The sequence below is a fragment of the Podarcis gaigeae genome (genome assembly GCF_964106915.1).
Source record: "Podarcis gaigeae genome assembly, chromosome: 7".
Lineage (NCBI taxonomy): Eukaryota > Metazoa > Chordata > Lepidosauria > Squamata > Lacertidae > Podarcis > Podarcis gaigeae.
Window position 1 is genome coordinate 28,746,014 of NC_139683.1, and position 23,587 is coordinate 28,769,600.

The 23,587-nt window shown below is 44.2% G+C and overlaps 1 protein-coding gene and 1 long non-coding RNA gene across 2 annotated transcripts in view; one reads left to right on the forward strand and one right to left on the reverse strand.

Moving 5' to 3' along the window:
* LOC310848717 overlaps positions 1-23,587 on the forward strand; it is a 262,466-nt gene that overhangs the window by 206,803 nt on the left and 32,076 nt on the right. The gene's annotated exons all lie outside the window — the stretch shown is intronic.
* On the reverse strand, positions 913-19,940 carry LOC310848665 (carbonic anhydrase 3-like). The gene is made up of 7 exons (XM_083748069.1): positions 19,819-19,940; positions 15,896-16,093; positions 8,593-8,711; positions 7,152-7,244; positions 4,579-4,644; positions 3,116-3,271; positions 913-2,078 (listed from the first exon to the last, which is right to left on the reverse strand). The coding sequence occupies exons 1-7, from the start codon at positions 19,853-19,855 to the stop codon at positions 1,959-1,961; spliced, it is 789 nt and encodes a 262-aa protein (XP_083604195.1). The 5' UTR covers positions 19,856-19,940; the 3' UTR covers positions 913-1,958.

The window sequence follows — 23,587 nt, forward strand, 5'->3', positions numbered from 1 at the left end:
GTAAGTTCATATGGGAAGAGGCGGTCCTTGAGGTATTGCAGCCCTGCAACAGAAGCCCACCTTCTGCCTGAGAGGGGAGCAGGATGCAGTGAGCAGCGCTCCTTCCACTAGTGGTACCCTATGTAGGGCTGCAGAATAGGGTGCTCCCCGGACAATGCTGGGCCAATGATGGAACCACTGGATCTAAATCCAGCATGTTTCAAAGAGAGGAAGCCAGTTCAGCAGCTAGCGTCAGCTGACAGAGCTCCAGATGTGTTGTTGGCTCTACCCCTCCAATATTCCTTAGGTTGCGTTAAGACTGCTCTGCCAGATTTGGCTTCTTATACAGTTGAGTAACATGAATATCCCTCAGGAATTAAAAAACAACAATAATCCCTATCAAAATGATTCAAGTGCACAAAGCCCTCTCATGGGATCATATTACAATCACCTAAGAAGTTCTGAAAACTTTGTTTCTGAGATTTATTGTTGTTGTTGTTTTATATACAAAAGCACCTATCATGCAATACTATCTGAATTGCTTTTTCTAGAAAGCACCAGCTCAAAGCAAGAAGAAAAACAACCCCCCAGAAAATGCCTTCTTAACAACTTAAAGAGGTTAAAAAACAACAACACTCTGGCTGTTATTTTCATTAATTTTTTTGAAAATGTTTTTCAGATTTGAAGCAACAAATTATGGGTGGCACCCAATCATACTCTGTTGATTTCAATGGTCTGTTCTGAGAATGATTTAGCTAGGTACCCCCCTATGTTTACAAATATAAGTGTTACAACTTAAACACTCAATAGATTCAAGTTCTTATATTTTTATTGTTTTGGAGATTTGAGGAGAAAAAAGCAGCCCCTTTCTTAACAGGATAGGAGCCAACTAGTCATACACAGAGTAGTTCCACTGGAATCAATGTATGCAAGTTAATGACAAATAAGTCCATTTATTTCAATAAGTCAGATTCAAAGTTAGTATTCTGACATCCGTAAACTACTGATTGCAGTGTATTGAAACAGTACATACAAATTTCTTTAGTAGTTTGAAACTTTGAGATATTTCCCATTGCAAAATTCATCTGAGCATTTCACAAGTGAAATGGGTTTTCGACCAATATTTCATTACGCTAACTTCAATGGCATAAAAATTAACTGCAAAATAATAAAATCAGAAGTTCAGAAAGTGACCTTTTTGACACATCAGAGAAATGATACAAGAAACCCTAAAAATTAAATAACTCATAATGTTTTCTGGATACCACCCCCCAAAAAACCCACCCTAATTGAGAGTCACCAAGATTACCTATATATTAAACAAAATCCTGGCTGTTCAAAAGATTATCATTTCAAACAAATCAACAGGAAATGAAGTTGTGCAATTAAATAAGAATGCTTCATCCAATACTATATTCTGTTTGAATGGATGTCTTTAATTTCACCATCGACAATGAGAAGGATGTAGGGTTAGACTTCCAGGCTGATTTTCTTCACAATTTCGATTTTTAATGACACTTTATACATAGATATGATACAGAAATGCATTCAACTCCTGCTGTGCTCCTCTAGCATTTTCCATTTACAGGTGTGTGTGTGTGTGTGTGTGAGAGAGAGAGAGAGAGAGAGAGAGAGAGAGAGAGAGAAAGAAAGAAAGAAAGAAAGAAAGAAAGAAAGAAAGAAAGAAAGAAAGAAAGAAATCCTTGAAGACCTTCCCACCCACCCACAGAATTTTCCATAAAAATGGTAGTGTTCACAAAGATTATCGAGAGAAATCCCGCATTCTAATATAGTAAATATTTCCCCAGTGATTTCCCCCCTCTAGAATGTTGATTAATTTTATCTAAATTGTCCTGTTTCATCGCTCAGAACTTCTAGCTCAACAGTACAGATCTCGAGGGAGAACAGCAGGTCGAACACAACATGAGTGTGGAATCCTGGGTCTTCACAACCGAAGATCATGGGCTTCAGCAAAGATTCTATTGGCATGGAGATCTTACCATCCTGTTATTCAGAGGCTGAAGAGGCCGCCAGTTGTCCACCAAAGCACAATAGGGGTCACCTGCAGCATTGCTAGATAGGCTGCGAAGCTTTTCCATCTACAGACAAGTAAAGAGATGTGAGGACCAACCTGGAGCCTGGCTAAAAATGAGGTGTGTTAAGCACTGAGCAGACACAGTTTCTTCAGAAAACTACCAGAGACCGTTTGGGATGTACTTGCAACCAAACATGAAGGGATAAAGCCAGCAGAACCTGCTTCCATGTAAATGACATAATTAAGGCTGAGGGAGGGGCTTCAAGTATGATTTACGTTGTCAAACCCAGCAAACCCAGCAAAGTATGATTTACGTTGTCAAACCCAGCCTAAGTTCATTTGCATTTTGTGCACCAATGCAATATTTAACCGAGAGCAGGGGTGGATTTGGGTAATCTTTGGCAATATGGCGCCCTAAGTGAGCCCAAAATTTGGCACACCCAAATGGATCTTCTCGATTTTGTGCCCCCTTGGCTTGGCGCCCTGTGTGGGATGCTGCTGAGAAGAAGCTAGGAAAAACGGGGATGGAAATATGAATCAGATGCTCTTTGGTGAGTCTCTCCCCTCCCTGAATGTTTTCTTTTGTCAATAAAATTCAGATAGACAGGTTTGTTCATGACTATAGCAGATTGTGAGAAGAGAACCTAAGCACAAGGCAAACTTTGGCTGAGCTCCGCATGGTACAGGAATATAAAGGACTAGAGAGGACCAAAATGTTTGCAAGCTCCTCTCTAGGAGTCAGCATATTCACAATGTCCCAGTAAGCTGTAGTTTGTCTTATTGTGTTGTGTAAATCAGGTCTTAGTTTGGGGTTAATCCTCCTGTTACATTGTCAGAAGTTCTTTGAGGTGCATTATAAAGAATATTGGCTTGTTTGGTTCTGTGGTTGGGTGAGCAAATGCAAAAACTGAACTGAAACCCAAGATGATTTTCAGCCTTTTCTCATAGTTCTGATTCCTCAGCTTTAGAAATGTCCCAGCATTTCTCATGGCTGTTGTCAGCACTGAATTCATGCATGTTATTCCTGATTAACGGAGCAAGGCTTTCAGCAAACTGTATGCGGATGTAGTCACGGGAAGTACTTGCATAAGGAAAGCTTACCTGGTCCACACTGACAGTGATCGGCTCTTTCAGAATAATCCAGGTAACACACTCGTCACAAGGAGGTGTAGTGAAGGAGCCTTGGTAGGTGAAGTAGCTCCGATTTTGAGGGAAAAGGATGGATGGATCAAAGTTTTGAAAAGGAACCTCTTTCCCCTTAAATAAATAAAAAGAGAAGCAATACTATTAAATCCAGTTGAACATCTAGTTGAGGTTAGGGATAGGCATAACTAATACACACACACACACACACACACAAGGGCAAGAGATTTTGGATATAATATACAGTTGGCAGCATGGGGAAAATTATGGAAAGATAACTTAAAATTTACAGCATGTTATACACTGAAGGAAAATTATATGAAGATGATGTACCGTTGGTACTTAACACCCAGTAAGTTAGCAAAAATGTATAGGACTAACTCAAATGTATGTTGGAAAAGTAAGGGGAAAAAGGGCACCTTTTATCATATGTGGTGGAATTGTAAAAAGATAAAGGAATTCTGGGAAATGATATGTAATGAACTTCAACAAATGTTTAAAATAACATTTGTTAAAAGACCAGAAGCCTTTTTCCTAGGAATTATAGGTGCAGATATACCGAAAGATTTGAGAAGACTATTCATGTATGCAACTACAGCTGCAAGACTGCTGCTTGCCCAGCGATGGAAAGAGGAGAAAATGCCGACAAAAGTGGACTGGCAGACAAAATTATTAGAGTATGCAGAAATGGCAAGATTGACAGGGAAAATCAGAAATCAGGAGGAAGAAAGCTTCAGTAAGGAATGGGACAAATGTAGATGTATTTAAAAGAACACTGTAATCATTTCAGTTCTTTGGCAAGCAAAGACTTTGGATATTTTGGAGGACCATAATATGGATGAATTATACTATGCAGTTGATTATATATATATATATATATATATATATATATATATATATATAAAGAACCTACAAAGGGGAGAGAAGTCCTAAGATTTGGAAGATTGATTTTGAAATTTAAATGTGGTAAATGTTATATTTGTTTTGTAAAAGCAGTAAAAATTATTTTAAAAAACAACAACTAACACGCACACTTTTTGTGACCATTTCTCTCCCCCCCCCACACACACAAATGGGGTGGGAAAGATAAAAGGCGATACTCCACTCCAGTTTCTAAATGTAGGAGGAATGCACCCATTCCTTTAACTGTGTGTACACTCATCTGATAGCGGCTGAACCCAGTTTTGGAAAAGCCACCCTGCTTCTAATCTTCAAGAGCCAAGAGATTTATCTTGCTTCCCTTATGCCACTTCTACAGATCCACTTCTTCAGTAAACCCTTCTCTTATTTATATTTTAACTTCCACCTGCCTCTCCTGTGTGTGGTCCCTGTTACTGGTTTGACAGGCCCCCTCCTTGTTTCCGTGGAGGATTAGATGGTTGCTGTTTTGCAAGTGTGATTCAATTGTACCCTCAAGTTACCTTGGTCTTGATGGCTTCCATTTCTTCAAGAATTCTCTTCATCTCTGGCTTGGGATCTTTCCCTACCTGTGACAGAGAAAATACAAGATGAATAGCATGGAAGCTTATCAATCACAACAACATGCAGAATTGATCTTTAACCACCCCAGTGGCGTAGCGTGGGGGGTGCCAGGGATGCCGGCCGCACCGGGCGCAACTTCTGGGGGGGCGCGAGTCCAGAGGGAAGGGACAAGTTCCTTCCTCCGCCGGGCTCCCCGCCGCCACCGCCAGCCTTGCGCCCAAGTGCGCGCGCGCGCCCCGCCGCCGCCGCTACGGCTGCGCTCCACTCACTGCTCGCAGAAGGAGCAGCCGCTGCAGCAGCGCCAACGCCGCCACCAACGCCTGGCCGGGCACGGGCAGCCTTCGCACCCGCCGCCGCCGCCATCCCCTCGGCCCAGCCACAGGCGGCGGCTGCTTCTGCCGACTGGGAGGGAGGAGAGCTCCGAGGGGCCTCACCGTGCCCTGAGCTTCCCAAAACCCTCCGAGAGGAAGCCGGCGGGCGGGCGAGGGTCTCCCGGCGGAAGGGAGCGCCGCTGGCTCCGGCTCTCACGCAACTCTCAGCCGCGGGGGGGGGGTCGGGCGAGGATGGAGCGCGGCTGGAAGCCCCCGGACCAGGCCGGGGGGAGGAGAGGCGCTCGCCAAGCCCCGATCTGGAGCGCCTCGGAGCGCGGGCTCCACCTACAGCCCAAGGAGAGGAGGGGGCGGGGAGGCGCCCGGAGGGGAGGGGGCTTCGACTGCCTCGGCCCGCGGGGGCGCCGCAGATAATAAATTTAATAAATTCCTGCTGAGCCTTAAGGGGGGGTCCTTGGCTCCTTCGCTCGCCCCCAGCCCCAGTGGCGTAGCGTGGGGGGTGCAGGGGGGCCGGCCGCAACATCTGGGGGGGGCGCGCTCGCACTCGAGTGCTAAAATCCAGGGGTTAGGGGGCGCAAATTACTTGCCTTGCCCTGGGTGCTGACAACCCACGCTACGCCACTGAACCACCCCATCTGTCTGTTTAATTCTGAGAACATCTTGCACAGAAAAACAGCAAAAACCATGCCTTTGGGGTTTAAAAACAACAGAGAACAACATTTGAAACAATGTGTTTGCTTGATTGTTCATTTTACTTGGTTTGCTGTCACTGAATTATGGTAACATGAATGCAGCAATCTCTCGCTCATCCAACTTTCTACCCTCTGAGGCAAGTTAAGGATTATCTGTACAGATTTTCCTTGGAAGTTCGAAGGAAGGGTGCAGTACCCTTTCTGTTGTTAAGCCACTTATAAACCAGCTGTTATTTACATAACTATATCCACTGTTATTTCTTGCTGTGATAGCAAAATGCAAAAATAGTAGGTTCGTCTCTAGTAAGAATACTAAAATGGCACTTGCCACTCATGGTTTTTGCAAGTTCCTGCATTGAAAATAATCCATCTGGGGTCACTGTTGGGTTTTTGTTTGTTTTGAAAATATGTAGCCTGATTATTTAGAGCACTTCTAGTCCTTCAAAAGAGTTTTCATCAGTTGATCAACTCCATTAATCATCCAGGACTGTAACCCTAAACTCATTTCCTAAAAGGTCTTGTTGAATTCAGGTGAATTTACTTCCAAGGAAGCATGCGCAGGGGTTCCTTCATAACAGAAAAAAGCTGTGGGTTTCTAATTCTTATGTGATAAGAAGAAGAGCACAGTGGGAATGATTTAAATGATGTGCTTGACAGATTGTCTGTTTGACATGTGTGTTAATTGTGTTCTGTTGGTATAATAAACTGTGGTGTGGTGGGAGAGGAGCTCAGGTGAAGACAGCTCCAGGACTTTTTTTTCAGAGCAGGCTCGCCAATGTCCTCTGCCACAGTGCCAGGGTAATTAAACAGATTTTCAGGCAAACAGATGTGGTGATAATGGGGCTTTCAAGTATATTTGTGACTTAGTCACATGGCAGCAGTCAGAGAATGAGAAAAATAATTTTCTTCTCTTTTCTGTTATGGAGCAGACAGTTTCAACGGCAACATTTTTTTGCAAAATCTTTGCATTTCATCTGGCTGAAGCTCAGTGTGTGTTACAAGCAGAACCTATACTGTCAGATGTAAGCCCCACTGGCAATCCTGCCAGGAAATTGTACATAAGATTCTAATTATGCTATGGACTGCTGCTCCCTCATGCATGCAAACACACACACAAAGGATCAGTTTAGCTGTCTGAATTTTTGGACTCTCCTTAAGGGTGTGGCTGGGGGTGTTATCATGATGACACTTGCACTTCTTTGCTGAGACCCCACTGTTAACAAGGCAGTCCAGACATAGCAGAATCACACTTGCACATTCGTGCAATACTGGGGTAGTGTGAGTGATATAAAAGGACATTGTTTCAGATAGACATAGAATTGTAGAGTTGGCAGGGACCACAAGGATCACCTAGTCCAACCCCCTGCAATGCAGGAATCTTTTGCCCAATGTGGCACTCAAACCCATGACCCTGAAATTAAGAGTCTCACGCTCTACCGACTGAGCTACTTAGACAGCAAGATAATATGTGTAAGGAAAGATAGAGCTTACTTTCAGAAGAATAGCCAAGATAGCCACACCATCAGTTTTTCTCAGAGAATCTGCATAATTGCTATACTTAGGATACCAGTGCACCAAATGAATCTGGAAACAAGGAAAATCTATTATACTAGGGACTCTGCCCATGCTTGCTCACCCCCCACATTAACCCCCTAGAGCCTCCCATTCCCACCCCCACGAAAATACTAAGCTTTCACCTTCAGAACCCCATTACTGAATAATAATAATAATACCTTTATTGTCATTGTACAACCTGTGTACAATGAAATTAAACAAGCCTCCCTCCCCCCACCCACCCAAACACTCAATCTCTTATCAAACAACACACCACCTTGCAACTCAATTTCGCTATGTTATTTTCCGTTCAACAGCCTAACAGCCCACGGATAGAAGCTATTTTTTAGCCTGTTGGTACGGCTGATTATACTTCTATATCTCCTGCCCAAGGGTAGAATATTAAAGAGGTGATGGCTGGGGTGTGAGTCATCCTGAAGCCACTTCTCTCTTCTATTCTGCAGTCCTGCACTGAACCTGGTTGCACTTTCACCCTCCATCTTTGGTGTAGTAGTAGTAGTAGTAGTAGTAGTAATAATAATAATAATAATAATAATAATAATAATAATAATAATTTTATTATTTATACCCCACCCATCTGGCTGAGTTTCCCCAGCCACCTTGGGTATCTTATAGCACATTAAAAAATTGTAAAACATTAGACATTTCCCGATACAGGGTTGCTTTTTTTTTTTTTTTAAGCTGAGTAGCAACAGGGAGTCAGTAGTGGGGATGGTGAGGCAAAACACCCTGGGCCCAAGCACACATGCATATTGTATAAAGGTGCAAAGCCCTTCTTTCACACCCTGTGAAACATAAATGCACAGTTTTTAAAAAACTGGGCAACGGCCGCCCACCCACAACTCCCAAGCCTCCCCCGAGCAGTCAAAACAAAGGGGAAAGGGGGCAGGAGACCTGCACTGCCGGACGTCCCCAGTTCCCCTTCGGCAGTGGCGTTGGCAGCGGAAGTCAAATGCGCACATCATATGGGGACTTCCAGCGAGGAAAAATGGCGGGCGCCACGGCAGCGAGCAGCTCCTGAAGCCAGCCAGAACCAGCTATGAAGTCACTATCCCCTCCTATTCTTCAGATACTTTCACACCCCTCCTTTTTATCTTTTCAACCCCATAAGCGTGCCTCCTATTCTCTTCCTTTTTTTGCACACCCAACTTTCACAGCATCCTGTTTTCACGGGGGGCCAACCAGGTGGCTGTGAGAGACCCACGAGCAGAGAGCTCTCTCCCCATCTGAGGTTTCCAGAAACTGGCATTCAGAAGAATAAGGCCTATGGCCATGGAGGAGGAGTATAATCGACATGGTTAGCAGCCATTGGTAGCTTTATCCTCCATGATGCATTCTCTAGTGCACAAAGACTCACCTCTCCTGCATGCCTCGTTGCGTCAATCACATGCTCTGAGCCTTTGTCATCTGTTGAACCCCAGTGGATGAGAAGCTGACGCAGCCGGTAAGTACCCTGAAGTGGCCCTCCCCTGAGCACTGCAACAAATAGTTCTCGATTAAAAGAAGGATTTTCTGGGCTGAAACAAAAATGGACAACCATGTACTGCATGGGCCTTTTCTTTTAGGGTTAATGAGCACCTCTTGCAAATATGGCTGAAGTCAGAGAGGGCATCTCATCTTCTATCACCTGGCACCCTGGGGCAACTGCCACAGCCCCAGCCACGCTGGCATGGCCTATCGCCAACACTTCAATCAGCACTGGATGACAGGGGATCGGCCAGGGGCTAGCCACCATTTAAATTTCCTGCAAAGCCCTGAAGCAATGCTACATTGTGGGCATGGTGAAAAAATAAAATGGCAGCTAAACCCAGCTTCCTGGAGCACGGCTTTTGCATTTGCCAATTAAGCCCAACAAGATCCACTGATGGACAAGTGGTCCCCTCAGACCTGGAGCCATACCTGGTGCCTACAGCACTGTTATTACTACTCTGCCATCATTATAGTGTTCGTAGAAATTAACGTTCCTTGAATAAATGGTTGACCTTACAGAGACGCTGTATGTATTTTGTTGCCCAGGAAAATATTTTAATAAAAACAATTAATAATAATGGTTGGCCTTCTCGTAGCTTGGGAGTTGTCCAAAATTGCACATAAACAAGGTTCCGATTTATCATCATCATGTTGTTGTTGTTGTTGTTGTTGTTGTTGTTGTTGTTGTTTACAGGCTGCCCATCTGACTGGGTTGCCCCAGTCACTCTGGGTAGCTCCCAACAAAATATTAAAACCACAATAAACATAAAGCACTAAAAACTTCCCTATACATTCATAGCAACCTTCTTTGGTGGGTTTCTTTCCCACACACTAATATAAATCTTCAAAGCAGCCCCAAGACATCAAACATCTGAACAGGAGCTACCAATAGCAAAACTCCATAAAGTCTCAGAGAAGACTGGAAGGTTATACATGCAAAGGGACACACATTTATTCCCCTTTCCTTGAGTTCAAAGCCAATCTAAAGGTTTAGAGCTGGAGAGTGGTCTAACTTTCTAGGACTATATCACTTTAAAATGAGTCAGGAATGCCTCTCTCTGCTGCTGTTTTAAAATCCCTACAAATGAAAAGCTAGCATGTCAGGAAGATTGCCAGATTAAACTGGCACCCTTCTCCCAGGCATCCTAACTCTACAGTTTGCTGTTGAAGGACAATATGCATTCTAAAGTGGTAAAGTCCCAAGAGGACACATGTCTGTTTGTTTAGTGGTCTTCGGATTTGATTTTTAAAAAACCTCTTGGTCATGATATTTTGCCAATTGTAAGAACTCAAGTGTGCATCTAGTGATTATTTATTTGTTTTTAAGCTGCCTTGCAGGACACACTGTGCACATGATTTATGAAAGAATACATAGTGAGCTACAAAGCAGAAACAAAAAAAACACAGCAGTTAATTAAAGTGGGTCGAAATTAAAAAGTCTCAAGAGTTCTCTTCAGTGTCAGTCATGATAGAGCACTGCTGTACATATTTCCTTGAGGAGGGAATTCCACAAACACAGTGTCATCGTGAAGCATGAGGTTTACCAGTAGCACTGCTGGTGGCAATTAAGAACAGGAATTCTTGGTTGAGAACAATAATAGCTCACACTTGTCACTTATGAGTTAATTACATGTCACTCTGTGGGCATCAAGTGAAGCTGAGCCTTTGCCCAAAATTCACACCCCTCACCCATCTATAAATAGGCCCTGACTTCTATCTCAATGAAGAGCCAGTTATAATGGCAAGGAAGCTACATTTCACACCACAAGAAATACTTCTGAAGCTCCTTCAAATAACCAATGTAGTTATTGACTAAAATTCCTTTCTCTTATCACACACAAGTGTGTAATTTAATATTGCAGTGCTCCCCCCTTAAAATAAACAAAAACAAAAAATGGGGGGGGACGGCAAGTGTCCGTATTTATTTCCTTCCAGACATGCCAATCAACCCCAAACTGCTGTGAAATATCTTGAGCTCCCAAGTGCTGACTGTGTGCTTCATATCATAAGAGAAGATGCTTGTGTGAGGGATGCCCTGTGTAGTTCAAACAACTACAGCCAACCTGAAAAAGGGGAGGTCGAAATTAGAGCTGTTCTGAAATGGCACCTGAAAATTCACCACCCTGTTTTTATTGGTGCAGAAATGGTGGGAGGTGCCTAGTTTCTCCAGCGGCAGGAGAATTTGCCAACACTTTTTCAGGGAGCTTACCTGAAAAAGTTAGCAGTGGCAGCAACACAGCTTATTTCATTTCCCCACAAGGTTTTGTTTGTTTGTTTTGTTTTTGCAACTGTGTTGTCAGCCTGGCCACAATCTTATTGACTCCACAATGCCACAGACCCAATGTCATCCCAGCAGCCATGCCCACACCTTTTGTGCATTGGGTTGGCATTTGAAGGAACTCCCGTTCACAGTATCCCTTGCATACTAGCTGCGTGCTGCTGCCCACGGCAGGAGTGGAGCTAGCTTACATAACGTAAGTGTTGTGGTCTCCCTCATAAATCCTCTCAATGCATGGGTTGTCTGAACCTCCATAGAAGGCCATCACTCACAGATACCGTATTTTTCGCTCTATAAGACGCACCAGACTATAAGACGCACTTAGTTTTTGGAGGAGGAAAACAAGAAGAAAAAAATATTCTGAATCTCAGAAGCCAGAACAACAAGAGGGATTGCTGCACAGTGAAAGCAACGATTGCACTTGCTGTTCTGACTTCTGGGATAGCTGCGCAGCCTGCATTCGCTCCATAAGACGCACACACATTTCCCCTTACTTTTTAGTAGGGAAAAAGTGAGTCTTACAGAGCAAAAAATATGGTAAATGTGTAGTCTATGTCGCTTTTAGTTCTGTGCACGCAATATTTTGAAAGCACATTTGGAACACTTCCCCCCCCCCCTCAAAGAATTCTAAGTAGTTTGTTAAGGGATGCCAGAAATTGTAATTCTGTGAGGGCTAAATTACTGTGCCCAGAATTCTTTAAGAGAAAGAAGACGCTTCATATGTGCTTTGAATGTATAGTGTGTACAGCCTCTGCCTTTGCTCAAAAGTGGGACTGCTGGCTCTTAAAGCACCACAGCAACTGGCAAAGCTCTTTGACCAGAGATCATAGCTAAACCAGAGTAACTAGCATGAGCAACAATGCCTCCATCATACCTGCACCAGCTCTCTGAAGAAGTTATCACCTGTTTCCAGTTACATTCCACCCAGTATGAAACCCAACTCCAACTCTGACCATGCTGCTTTTGCTTAAGAATAAAGGAATTGCAACAGAACAGGTTTCCTACTATGGAAATGTCAAATGCCCATCTGCCAACTATTCTACAGTGGGAAATTCATATATGTTTTTCTTAGTTATTCCTTATGGCATTGTCTCACTGAAGAAGAACCACCTAAAGTTCACTACCACAAGATTTAGGAATAACCGCTAACTTGGTCAGCTTAAAAATGAGATAGGACAAATTCAAGGACTATGAGCCGTGATGACTCTGAAAACCAGCTGCTGTGGGGCATGTGTCCTAGTTGTGAGCCCCTAATAGGTAGTCTGCTGTTGGGGCAGAACGCTGGACAAGACAGACATCTGGTGAGATGCAGCAAGATTCTTCTTCTGGTAATAAGCAATCTTTCTCCATTATGAGTTTTTGTTTTCACCATACGAAACAGATTTTTGTGCATAGAAGGATCTGTTGATTATCCCCTTCTGGTGTGAATGCAAGTGTGTGACGGCATAGTCACATCAGCAATAAACAAAAAAACCCTGGAGCTGGCAGCTTATAATCTACTGTAAAAACAATGGAAGAAAATGTCTATTCTACCCAGTAGGTTGCAAGTGGGAGGGAAACTGATTCCTTTTTTTCACAAGCCAGATGCCACTGGGAGCCAGGTAAAAACAAAATCTATCAGGCAAGGAATGTTAGCCCTGTTTATATATAGTTATGGGGGAGAGCAGGTCTTATTGACGCAAAGCCTCACCTGTTGCCAGATTTATAGTGACAGGTGATAATCCACAAGTGAAAACAATGAAGCCAAGTTTTCCCCAAGATACAAAATGATGGCTTTGCCATGCTGTTTTAGGATAAAAACAAAGTAACAGTATAGCACAGTTGGCTATGTCAGTAACGATGCATTAACAGGTCCATAAATAAATAAACATTTGGTCGGCAGACTGTTTTGGCATATTATTTGTCATTATTGTTAATAAAGTCAGCTATGTGTGTTTGACAATGTGCAATTATATGGCTTGCATTTCCAAGAAGGGAATTTTTCACCTAAAGCAAAACAACTGTCAATAGCAATGAGGCTTTTATTCTATGAAAGTTTGGAAGGGAGACCTCACAGTCTCTACAAAGTGTGTGGAAGTTCTGGAAAACAGGGTGTTCTGCAAGAGAACCTCCTTCCTGACCTGCAATGCCCCTGTCCCACTGTTGTATCCCTGGGTCCCTTGAGATACTAAACTTGTCTTTATTTGCAGCCTAAAAAGGGAAAGGAACCCAAGTTTCCAGAGCCAGAAAGCTGATAACCCAATGTACTGTAGCAATCCCAGAAGGCCTTTGTTTGAACAACGTTCAAGTTCTTTGACCTCCAGCAATAGCATGGAATTTCAAAGTTAATGCTAACACAGATCTTAAATCCTTTTGTGCTGGAGCACTGCTGGCCTCATGTCAGTGATTGATATCCTATGTGCTGGAATACCCAAGGATAAAAGCTGTGTTAAGCACAGGGCAAAAGGCTTAACGTTGACTTTTCTTTCTTTAGTTGGTATGGGGATGCCTGCACAAAGCAGTGCCCCCGCGCCTCAGCTGTGTCAATTCTTCTCATTCTGACTGGTATCCAGACGTACCCACACAGAAATAAATCACCAGCAACAAAAAGCAGTTATGTAAAGATCTCAAAGGCCCATATAAAGTGCGGGTGGCCTGGCAGTCATGGCTTCATGACAAATGAGGACACTCAGACACTGAAAATGATAGCGAAATTCCCACTAGGGTGATTGTGGTGTCCCCAAAGCCAGGACCTGGAACTCGATGCTCTGGTATACATGCCAAAGTTAGGGTTTCACAACTACTATAGTAGGACAACATCACAAAAGATGAACATTACATCAGCGCAGCAGTAACATCGGGGGGGGGGGGGGACCACTGCAAGCAGATATAATGTCACCAATGTTAGGATCAGCATCCTTAAGGTCCTAATTCTTAAATATCCAAAGCAGTTTCATGAAGTCCCATGGAGAGCAATTATCCAAAGCATCCCTTGAGGATTACAGCTTAACAGTACAATTAAAACAAACATAAAAAAATTACTTAGCCTAGAGTAAGTTATGGCTCTACAAACCAAAGCCAGACATGCGTCAGTCTTCTGACATTTTTTAAGTTGAATGGACTCAGAGCTTCCATCAGGAGTAAAGGAAACTTTCATGGTTTCATTTGACTTCACCCCTCCAGTGATGTACTGAGGAAGCCCTCCAGATTTCGCTGAACAACTCCCACCAGTCCCAGCTGGCATGACCAATGGCCAGTGATGAAGAGAATTGTGGTCCAGCAACATTTTGAGGGCTGTAAGTGAGCCATTGCTGGCAATGACTAAGGGAGGGGCATCACCTGAAGTGGTTTGTGAATGGCAGACGTACAGCTGAAAGCATGACGATGAGCAATTCATAGCCCCCATCACAATACAGTGAATGAATGGTGCTGAATCTACAACCCTACTGCTATTATCATATTTGGAACAGGACCTTGTGGCCCATCTATTCTATGGTTTGTACTATGTTCTCAGTCTGAACTGTGGAGTTCCTCTGATGAGACCCATGAGCTCTTACACCACTATTTTAGAGACAGGGAATTAGACGCACGGATGATACATGTACAAAAGTCTCAACCTCTTCTGAATATTCAAACTGGCCTTCAGAAATAGGTTTAAGCTTGGTAAAACCAGATTGCCAGAGCAAATATGTCTACAGCAAATATCTGTGCACCTGTGAGATTATTGTCCAAGCCAAAGGCTACTGCTCATTCTCTGCATTTTAATGCAGGTCACTCATATTTTGTGCATAATGCATAGGACGGAGGGGGGCATTTATTTAAGTTATTAAGTAATACACATTGCCATCTAAATATTTTTAAACCCTTCAGGTCCAGAGTCTAAAATTGCCTAACTGGACCATCAGAAGGCAGAAGAGCTATCACACAAGCGTATCACAAAAGTACTTCACCATCTTCCCTGGCTTGTAATCTATTTCCAGGTCCAATTCAAGATGTTGGTTTTGAGTGTTAAGGCTCTTCATAATGTGCAACCAGGATACTGAAAAAATGGCCTCTCTCCACCTGAACTTAGCCAAGGGTAGTCATATGGTGCCCTCCAAGGCTGACCCACCCATGAAGTGGGGTGATGCAGCCACTTTAGATGGCAGAAGCCTCTGCTGGCGCCCCATCCATGCCACTGTCTCTGCCACTGGTGGAGAAGTGGTACCAGCAGGAGTGTCAATTTCCAGCAAGATCTCACCAAAATCTCATGGAGCACGAGAGAGCTCATGAAATTTCAATGAGATTTTGCCATAAATAGCTGCCAATTCCAGCACCACTCTTCTGCTGCCACCAGTGGAGGCGGGCATCGCAGAGGCAGTGCCAGCGGAGGCGTAGCAGAGTGAGACGTCATTTTCTTCCCCCTGCCCATTGACTATTCTGGCTGGGCCTGACGGGAACTGGAGTTCAAAAGCACCATGTTGTCTACCCTTGAACTCACCAGACTTTCAAGTTACTCTTTGGAGTCCTTTCTCTGATTGCCACCCACCCATTGTGTGTTGCAGTGGGGGAGAGGGACTTTTCCATGGTGGCACCCCAACTGTGGAGTGTCCTCCTCACAGAACTTCCCTTAGCACCTATCTTGATGTCATTTTCATGCCTAGCAAAGACCCCTTCATTGTTCTGTGCTTCTAGTCTTTCTTAGCTACAGCTGCCCTGCCACTGTAAATCAATAAATCAAATAAATATATACATTGCTTAATATAAGCATAAGCATGCTTAATACATGCTTAAGATCCCTGCATGCAAAAAAGTACGAAGTAGGAGAGGGTCTCTGCCACCCCACCCCCAGAAAGATATTAGTTTGAACGATCCCTTCCTGACTTCATTTTGCAGGGGTGCATACTGGTTAACTGGTATACTGGTATTTGTAAGAGATAAAACTCAAAGTTACCTGAGCGATCGAAAGTGTCATCAAATGTAACACGGCAAGTTTTCCCAGTGTTCATTATGGTCTTAGCTGCACCTGGATCGTAGCCAGTAAACCAAGGCAATAGAGCAGGGTCTTTGTAGACATCCTTGGTCAGGATTGCAACAGGTGACTGATTATTCCCTTTAGCCATTGGGTATGTTTCATGCCAGCGATCTGGCCCTAAGGGGGAAAGACAATAAGAGAGTGTCATGTTCTGAATATAAGCTATTAAGTCCTGCAAACACTGCATGGTACCCACTTTCACATTTGCTTAGTGTTTGGCAGTCAGGAAGTGCAAACTTTAGTATCTTGCTCAGCTATACAGGACCATGGTAAATTAGTAAGAAAGAATGGGCAGATTAACTTAAATTTAAAGGTTGACAGCTGCAGTCATATATACCCTTAGCTGGTGAACTTAGTGGGACTTACTTTTGAGTATATGTGCAAAACTGTGCTGGAAAAAACACAGCACATTCCCCCCCCTCCCCCTTGCCATCATGGATTTTGATGAAGATTATGATGGTAAGATTTCTTATCCATCCTTCACAACAAGATCCCAGGGCAGTTCACCACATGTTAAAAATGCAGTAGTTAAAATGGTTAAAGCATACTACAATCAAGAAAATAGGGTGAGTACTAGTACATATATTTAAGGTGTCAGACGCTAGGATAGAGCGTTATTTATTATTTTATTGCATTGCATTGATATCTCACCTTTTTAATCCATAGATTAATCCCCACAACAACCTTGTGAGGTAGGTTAGCCTGGGAGGATCTGTAGGGAAGGAGGTTGTCTTTCAGATATTTAGGGTGTAAGTTGTTTAGGGCTTCAAACACTAATGCGAGTAGCTTGAACCGGACCCAGAAACAGACTAGCATCCAGTGCAGCTGTTTTAAAACAGGAGTTATAGGAGTTCTAAATACTGGCTGGGGCTTCAATCTGACTGCTGCATTTTGGGCCAGTCAAAGTTTCCAAGTAGACTCCAAGGAGTGCCCCATATAGAATGCATTCCACTCATCCAGTCTAGAAGTTACCAGCACATGGAGTGCAGTGACCAAATCTTCTTCGTCCAAAAGACACCATAGATGGCCAACCAGACGTAGCTGGAAAGAGGCATGCCTGGTCACCAAAGACATCTGAGTCCCAAGTGACAAAGTTGGATCCAGAAGTACCTCTAAGCTATGAACCTGCTTCTTCCAGGAGAGTATAACCCCATCCAGAACAGGCAGCCTCCCACCTCCCAGATTTGAGAACTCAGAACCCGTAACACTTTTGCCTTTTCAGGATTCAGCTTCAGTTTATTTGCCAACCTCCAGCTCCTAACTATCTCCAAGCACCCGTCTAGCACTTCTGCTGCCTCTCCTGATTCAGATAGAGCTAGAGTTGGGTGTCATTTGCAAATTAGCAGCACCTCACTAGGAATCTCCTGAAGACAGATCCCAGTGGTTCGGATATAGCTTGAGGGACAAGACTGAAGCCTGCAGGATGGCACAGGGCAACTCCCATGTCACTGAATGGTTGCCCCACATAATGGCTTTCTGAAAACAGCCCTGCAGGCAGAAGCAGAACCAATGAACTGCAACTTCCTAAGTTTCTTCAAACTGTTTTATCCTCACAACGTCCCTGCAATTTAAGTTAGACAGCAAAGAGCAAGAACAAAATGACTCCTCTTCTAAAGCAGGCTGCTGAAGCTTGGAGTAACCGGGAACGAATTTCTGTGTGGAAAGACTGTGAGCTCCCATTCGGTTCTGGTACTCAAAACCCTGGGTTTCCAGTAACAACAACAAACACTCTGTAGTCTAGCTATCCCTGCTCTACGTACATCACCTTGAGTACAGCGTTAGAAACTGAAATATGAAAGCTAGGAGCTAAACGGGGCCTTAAACCTAGGTTATGGGCGCAATAACAGGATGTCTAGACACACTTTTTATAACAGGAATACAAAGCTGAAAATGAATGAACTGCAGCTAAAATCTTATGTTCATTTTTCACATGGTCTGGTTATCATCTGAAGACTTCAAAAAAAGCAAAACCATGATTCTCCTGCTGGCCCCCCGAAAATTCTTAAGAGGGTCCCTTCTACAGTCTTCAGAGAGTAACTGGAAGTGGGGAGGCAGAAAAAGGTCCTCCTTTCCTTCCACTCTGCAGACAAGCCCTGAATTCTCCCTACACCCGCTTTCTTTCATATAAATATATCTTTTTGGCACCACAATTAACACATAAAGGCCTGTACAACTGATGACACCCACTTCACAAACCTAGACTTAAGGGTCCTCCAATGACCCACTCCAAAATTTGTTTTGATTTTAAGCATCACAGTGAGAGTCTGAGGTAGATAACACTTTAACATGCACTACTTAAACCATCATAACTAACTGGCTAGTATATTTCAAATTAAAAGCACATCATACATTAAAAGTACATTAAACAAGGCAACTAAAACCTAAACAAAACATGTTGGGTTTCAAAAGGAAAGGAAAGAAAGTTCTCAGGTCCCCAATCCATACATGTTTTGCTTAGGAGGAAGCCCAGTTGAACTTGGTTGGGATTTACTTCTGAGTAACAGTGGCAATTTTAATCTGAAATCTTAGGTGCAGAACTGTGCCCAGAGCTCAGAAACTGGTTGAGTTCATGAAATTCCCTGTCACAAAATGCGCCTAGAACAATGGGAGTTTTGAACGCTGCTTGAGTACTGTGGAAGAAAGGTGGAATGTAAAATTAAATATATGGGAGGAGAGAGAGAATTTTACTTAGCTATTTCCACAAAATTTAGCCAGAAAGCATAAATGAAAGCACGGAAAGGCTAGCTTTGATAAGTGCCACGTTGCTTTGTTACAGAGTGCATTCTTGTATACAGGATATCCCAGCTTCAATCCTTCGTAGCTCCAGCCTCCAGTTAAAAGGAAGACTTGGGAAGCAGGTGATGAGAAATATTTGTGCCTGAGACCCTGGAGAATCACTGCCCATCAGGGCAGACAAGAACAGAGGGACAAATATTCCGACCCAACATAAGTCAGCTTCCTGCATACCTGTAAAAATATGTCTGATCAATCCCAGAATTTTGCTTATTTGTAGGTGGTGTTGAACTGCGTACCAGCCAAATCACGTAGCAGAATGAAAGCGAATTTGGTGTTGGTTTTTTAATGGTCTTTTAGAGGTGAGTAGTGCCAGGAAAAAGCACCAGAAAGCATGCAAACAATTGCTTCATGCAACACACAGCCTTCCTGCAAACTTTGCGCTTGCAAATCAGGATGAATAGAAGAGCTACCTCCATCTTCTTCGAGGGAGAAACAGGGGGACCTGTTGGCCCTCCAGATGTCCTTGGTTTCTAAATCCCACCAGCTCCAGCCCACATGGTCAGGGGTGATGGAAGCTGCATGCAGTCTGGGATAGCTCAGTTGGTGGAACAGGAGTTGCTTAATCTCAAGGTTGTGGGTTCGAGTCCCACATTGGGCAAAAAGATTCCTGCATTTGGACTAGGTGATCTTTGTGGTTCCATCCAACTCTACTGTGATGTGCAGGAAGGCCACGTCCCCGTTCCCACTTTCAGGCGGCAAGGACATCTGTGCCAGCTGAAAGAGCTCAATAACTGCCCGTAAAGCTTCTGCCCAATTTTGCTAACCAGCGGGGGAAAGTCCATCAACAGAACATACCAAGACTGACCCCAAAGCCATGGGAATCCGATATAGAAAGAGATGCTATTCTTGGGGAGCTCCATCGAAAATAAATAAATACCGGGCACCGGTGGGCAAGGAACAGCTTCTGCAGCTGGTGAGAGATGCTCGTTCCCGTTAGCGTAACTGCGCTGCATCTCCTACCCGCTCCCCTCTTACGCGGGGAGGAGGGCGCCGCCGTGGGAAGCCGCAAACTCCGGCTCCCCGCGAGAGACCCGCGCCCCACTCACCATTGTCCTTTAAATAGCCCCACGGCTGCAAGCTCATGATCTCCGACGGGACGGTTCGCGCTGCGGCTCCTCCGGCTGCGGTGGCCGCGACCGTCCCCTGCCAGGGCCATTTATAGGGCTCGGCCGAGTCCAGCCCTTAGACAGCAGAGGGGCGATGCTCGCCAGGGGCTGGGGGCGGAGAGGGAGGAGGAGCCCCAGGCGGGCGGGAGCCCTCGAGGGTGCGGGGAAGCGGGACAGGGCGAGGCCGGCAGCGCCGTCCGAGCGACAGGGATCTCCTCTTCCCCTCTTTCCTCCCTCCCTCCCTCCCTCCCTCCCTCTCTCTCTCTCTCTCTCTCTCTCTTATTCGCCTCTATTCAGAAATAGTTGTGGGGTCTTGGACATTGGAAGGGGATTGAATGGCTGTTGCTGAATTCGAATTATTTCTCAAGCGAGACATTGTAGTGCCTTTTAATCTTCTAGACAATCCTCCCTTTTATTGGATATAACGCGGGAAGCATCCTTTCGATTCAAAGCAGGTTTTATAAATGGGGGGCGTCATTCATGTGAAGATAGGAAAATTGAGACTTTAAATTGACTTTTATACTGCTATTTGACGTTTATGCTGTAATCTGAACTGGGCAGTTTCCCCGTTTTGCCCAAAACTTATTATGTGAAGTTATTTCCACGCTGAGAGTTTTTAGCAGCACTGTGTACTCATGGTTCACCCTAGCTACATAACTTTAACATTTCAGCAGGTATCCCACCCCGCCCCCAATCTTCCCTCATGTTACCAGTGCGGGATTTATGTATAAGCTAAACAAGCTATAGCTTAGGGCCCCACTCTCTTGGGGTCCCCCAAAAAATTTAAAGGAAAAAAACCTGGACGTACATTTCCAAAATATAAGATAAAAAACAAATAAAATAAAGCCTTCATACAGCAACAGTGTTTTGTGTTGTGTAGGCTCCTATGATGTAAGTAATGGGCCCCACCTGCTAGCCTGCTCCCTAAAATATTCAATACAAAAAACAGCGACAATTTGTTGTTGACGAAGGACAGCTGGACATATAAAGGGTCCCATTACCTTCCGTAGCTTAGGGCCTCATCAAACCTAAATCCGGCCCTGCATGTTATCCACAGTTTTCCACATTAAGGGCCTCAGGACATCATTTTTATTGCACATTTTAGCTCGTGCTATCCATACTTGTCTGTGTCTGCAAAAGTTCTGGGACGGTCACACTGCTTCATTTCCAGTCAGTGCACCTCCTGTAACTTCTTGCTGAAATCTAATGTTTCATACTACAAATCCTCTGAATTTTATTTTTACACACACACACACCACACTTTAGTTGCATTATAGCCCCTCCAGACAGCATTATGGAAGCATCACAGAGCAACTAATAAAGCAGAGTATATTCACTGCTAGCTGTACTATCAATGTGTCAAGAACATGTTGCAGGATACTCTTGCAATGAAATACTACTTTGAATTGGGCCCCCAATATGAAAGCAGCCACAGCAAGTATTTACTCTGTAGATTCCCACTGGCCTATAAAAATGTGAACACAACAAATATTGCAATGTCTGCATCCATCTGTCTCAGGAGACAATGGAAGAGGGCGCCTTCAGAGGTAAAGTCAACCCATTGGAGAGTTACAGTGCCTGCTGTGGCTGTAGAGACTGATACAGGAGAGAGATGTTTTGTTGCAACTGGGGCAGATGAAGGCATCTGGCTTTGCTGCTACAGGTGCACCATTTTAATGGTACAGTGGTACCTCGGGTTACATACGCTTCAGGTTACAGACTCCGCTAACCCAGACATAGTGCTTCAGGTTAAGAACTTTGCTTCAGGATGAGAACAGAAATCATGCTCTGGCGGCGCGGCAGCAGCAGGAGGCCCCATTAGCTAAAGTGGTGCTTTAGGTTAAGAACAGTTTCAGGTTAAGAAAGGACCTCCAGAATGAATTAAGTACTTAACCCAAGGTACCACTGTAAATCAAATGCCACTATTGCAGAGATTTCTATGAAGCAATTTGACATAATGCTTAACTCAGCAAGTTAAAGGAAATCAACCAAGGACCATCAGCCCCACTGCCTGGCTGGCCATGCTACCTCCCCCCCATCCACCTCTCCCCCCCCCCATCCCCTCACCTCCTCTTCCTCTGCTCTCTTGGGGAGACAGGTTTGTTGCATTAGAGCTCCAAATCAGCTTTAACTGCACGGCTTGAATTTGCTGGTATGTGATTTAATCCCACCTGGAAAATAGCAGCAGTCTGGAATCATCTAACAACAACAAAAAGTTGGCTGAGGAGAAGGAGCCACTGTCACCATGTAGAGTCAGGAGGGTTGACAGAGGCAGGGGGAGACCGGGGGGGGGGGTGCACCCTCCTTCATTCATTTGTATTCAGAGAAATGCCCTATAGAGGATTATCTTCACTGCTTGTTGGGACTCAGGGTTCACAGCACACAGCACAACTGTAGATGTGAAAAGAGAAGCCTGATTTCTTTCTTTTTAAAAAAATATATCTTTTATTAAAGATTTCTTAGTTTACAACAATATGTGCACTGTCTCTTTTTCCAAGTTGTGTTTTCTACAGATGAGTTTCATTTGTTGTGAGACATTAGTGTTGCATGCAGTGTTAGGTTGGGAAGAAAAGAGGGGGAAATGGTGAATGGGGTGGGGTTGGGGGGGGCAATGCTTCTATTCTTCTACGTAGTGTATGTGTGGGGTTTTGTGTCAGCCTCACTTGTGTGGGTTCTCTTACTATTCGCTTGTTGTGTTTTCCTGGTGGTGAGAGAGGTTGGGGTGGCCTAGGGTGTGGTTGGTTGTCTTTGGTTGGCTGTAGTGAGATTTGTTTTTGTGGGGTGTGTGTGTGTTTGGATCAGGATAGCCATGTTGATTCGTATACTGTTGGCAGATTCTTGCCTTGTTGGGCTGTGTATGTGAAACAGGGGAACCATATCGGGGTGAAGGAGTCTTCTTCTATTTCTCCCCTTGTCAGTTTCCGTTTATTGGTTTGTTTTTCTGACAAGGCTGTTTCCCATACTATTTGATACCATTTGGTCAGGAGCCGGATTTCTTTGGAGAGTATTTACTTGAAGGAAGAGGTCAAGAAATGGTCTCGTGCAGAAATGCACTTGCTAAAGAACAGAAAGGCAGCACTAGAGTGTACAGTGGTACCTCAGGTTACATACTCTTCAGGTTACATACGCTTCAGGTTACATACGCTTCAGGTTACATACGCTTCAGGTTACAGACTCCGCTAACCCAGAAATAGTACCTCGGGTTAAGAACTTTGCTTCAGGATGAGAACAGAAATCGTGCTCCAGCAGCGCGGCAGCAGCAGGAGGCCCCATTAGCTAAAGTGGTCCTTCAGGTTAAGAACAGTTTTAGGTTGAGAATGGACCTCCGGAATGAATTAAGTACTTAACCCGAGGTACCACTGTACTTAGGTGAGGTGAACACGAAAGCGAATCCCCACCCTACACCCTGAGCACCCTAAAGGGCAAGCCTACTGAACCCAATGAGACTTAATTTCTGAGTAAGCATATATAAGATTGCACTTCATCTTCTCTCATTAGGATCAGTGCAATAGGCAGTGCCATTCTAAATATGTTTACTCAGAAGTCGGTCCTAACTGAGTTCAGCAGGATTTAGTCCCGAGTACTAGTAAAGCCTTCTTAGGATTATAGCCTTAAATGTTATTAACTTTGGCTGGACTGTGCCCATAGTGATATGCCCAAGGCCACCAAAGTTGAGCAGAGCTTTTAACCTGGGATTCCCACAGCTAAA

Coding starts and splice junctions, on each gene's coding strand:
- LOC310848665 (XM_083748069.1), bottom strand. CDS start 19,855: ATGAGCTTGCAGCCGTGGGGCTATTTAAAGGACAATG. Junction 16,094..19,818: donor GGGCTATTTAAAGGACAATG/GTGAGTGGGGCG, acceptor TTTCCCCCTTAG/GGCCAGATCGCTGGCATGAA. Junction 7,245..8,592: donor CAACGAGGCATGCAGGAGAG/GTGAGTCTTTGT, acceptor CCTTGTTTCCAG/ATTCATTTGGTGCACTGGTA.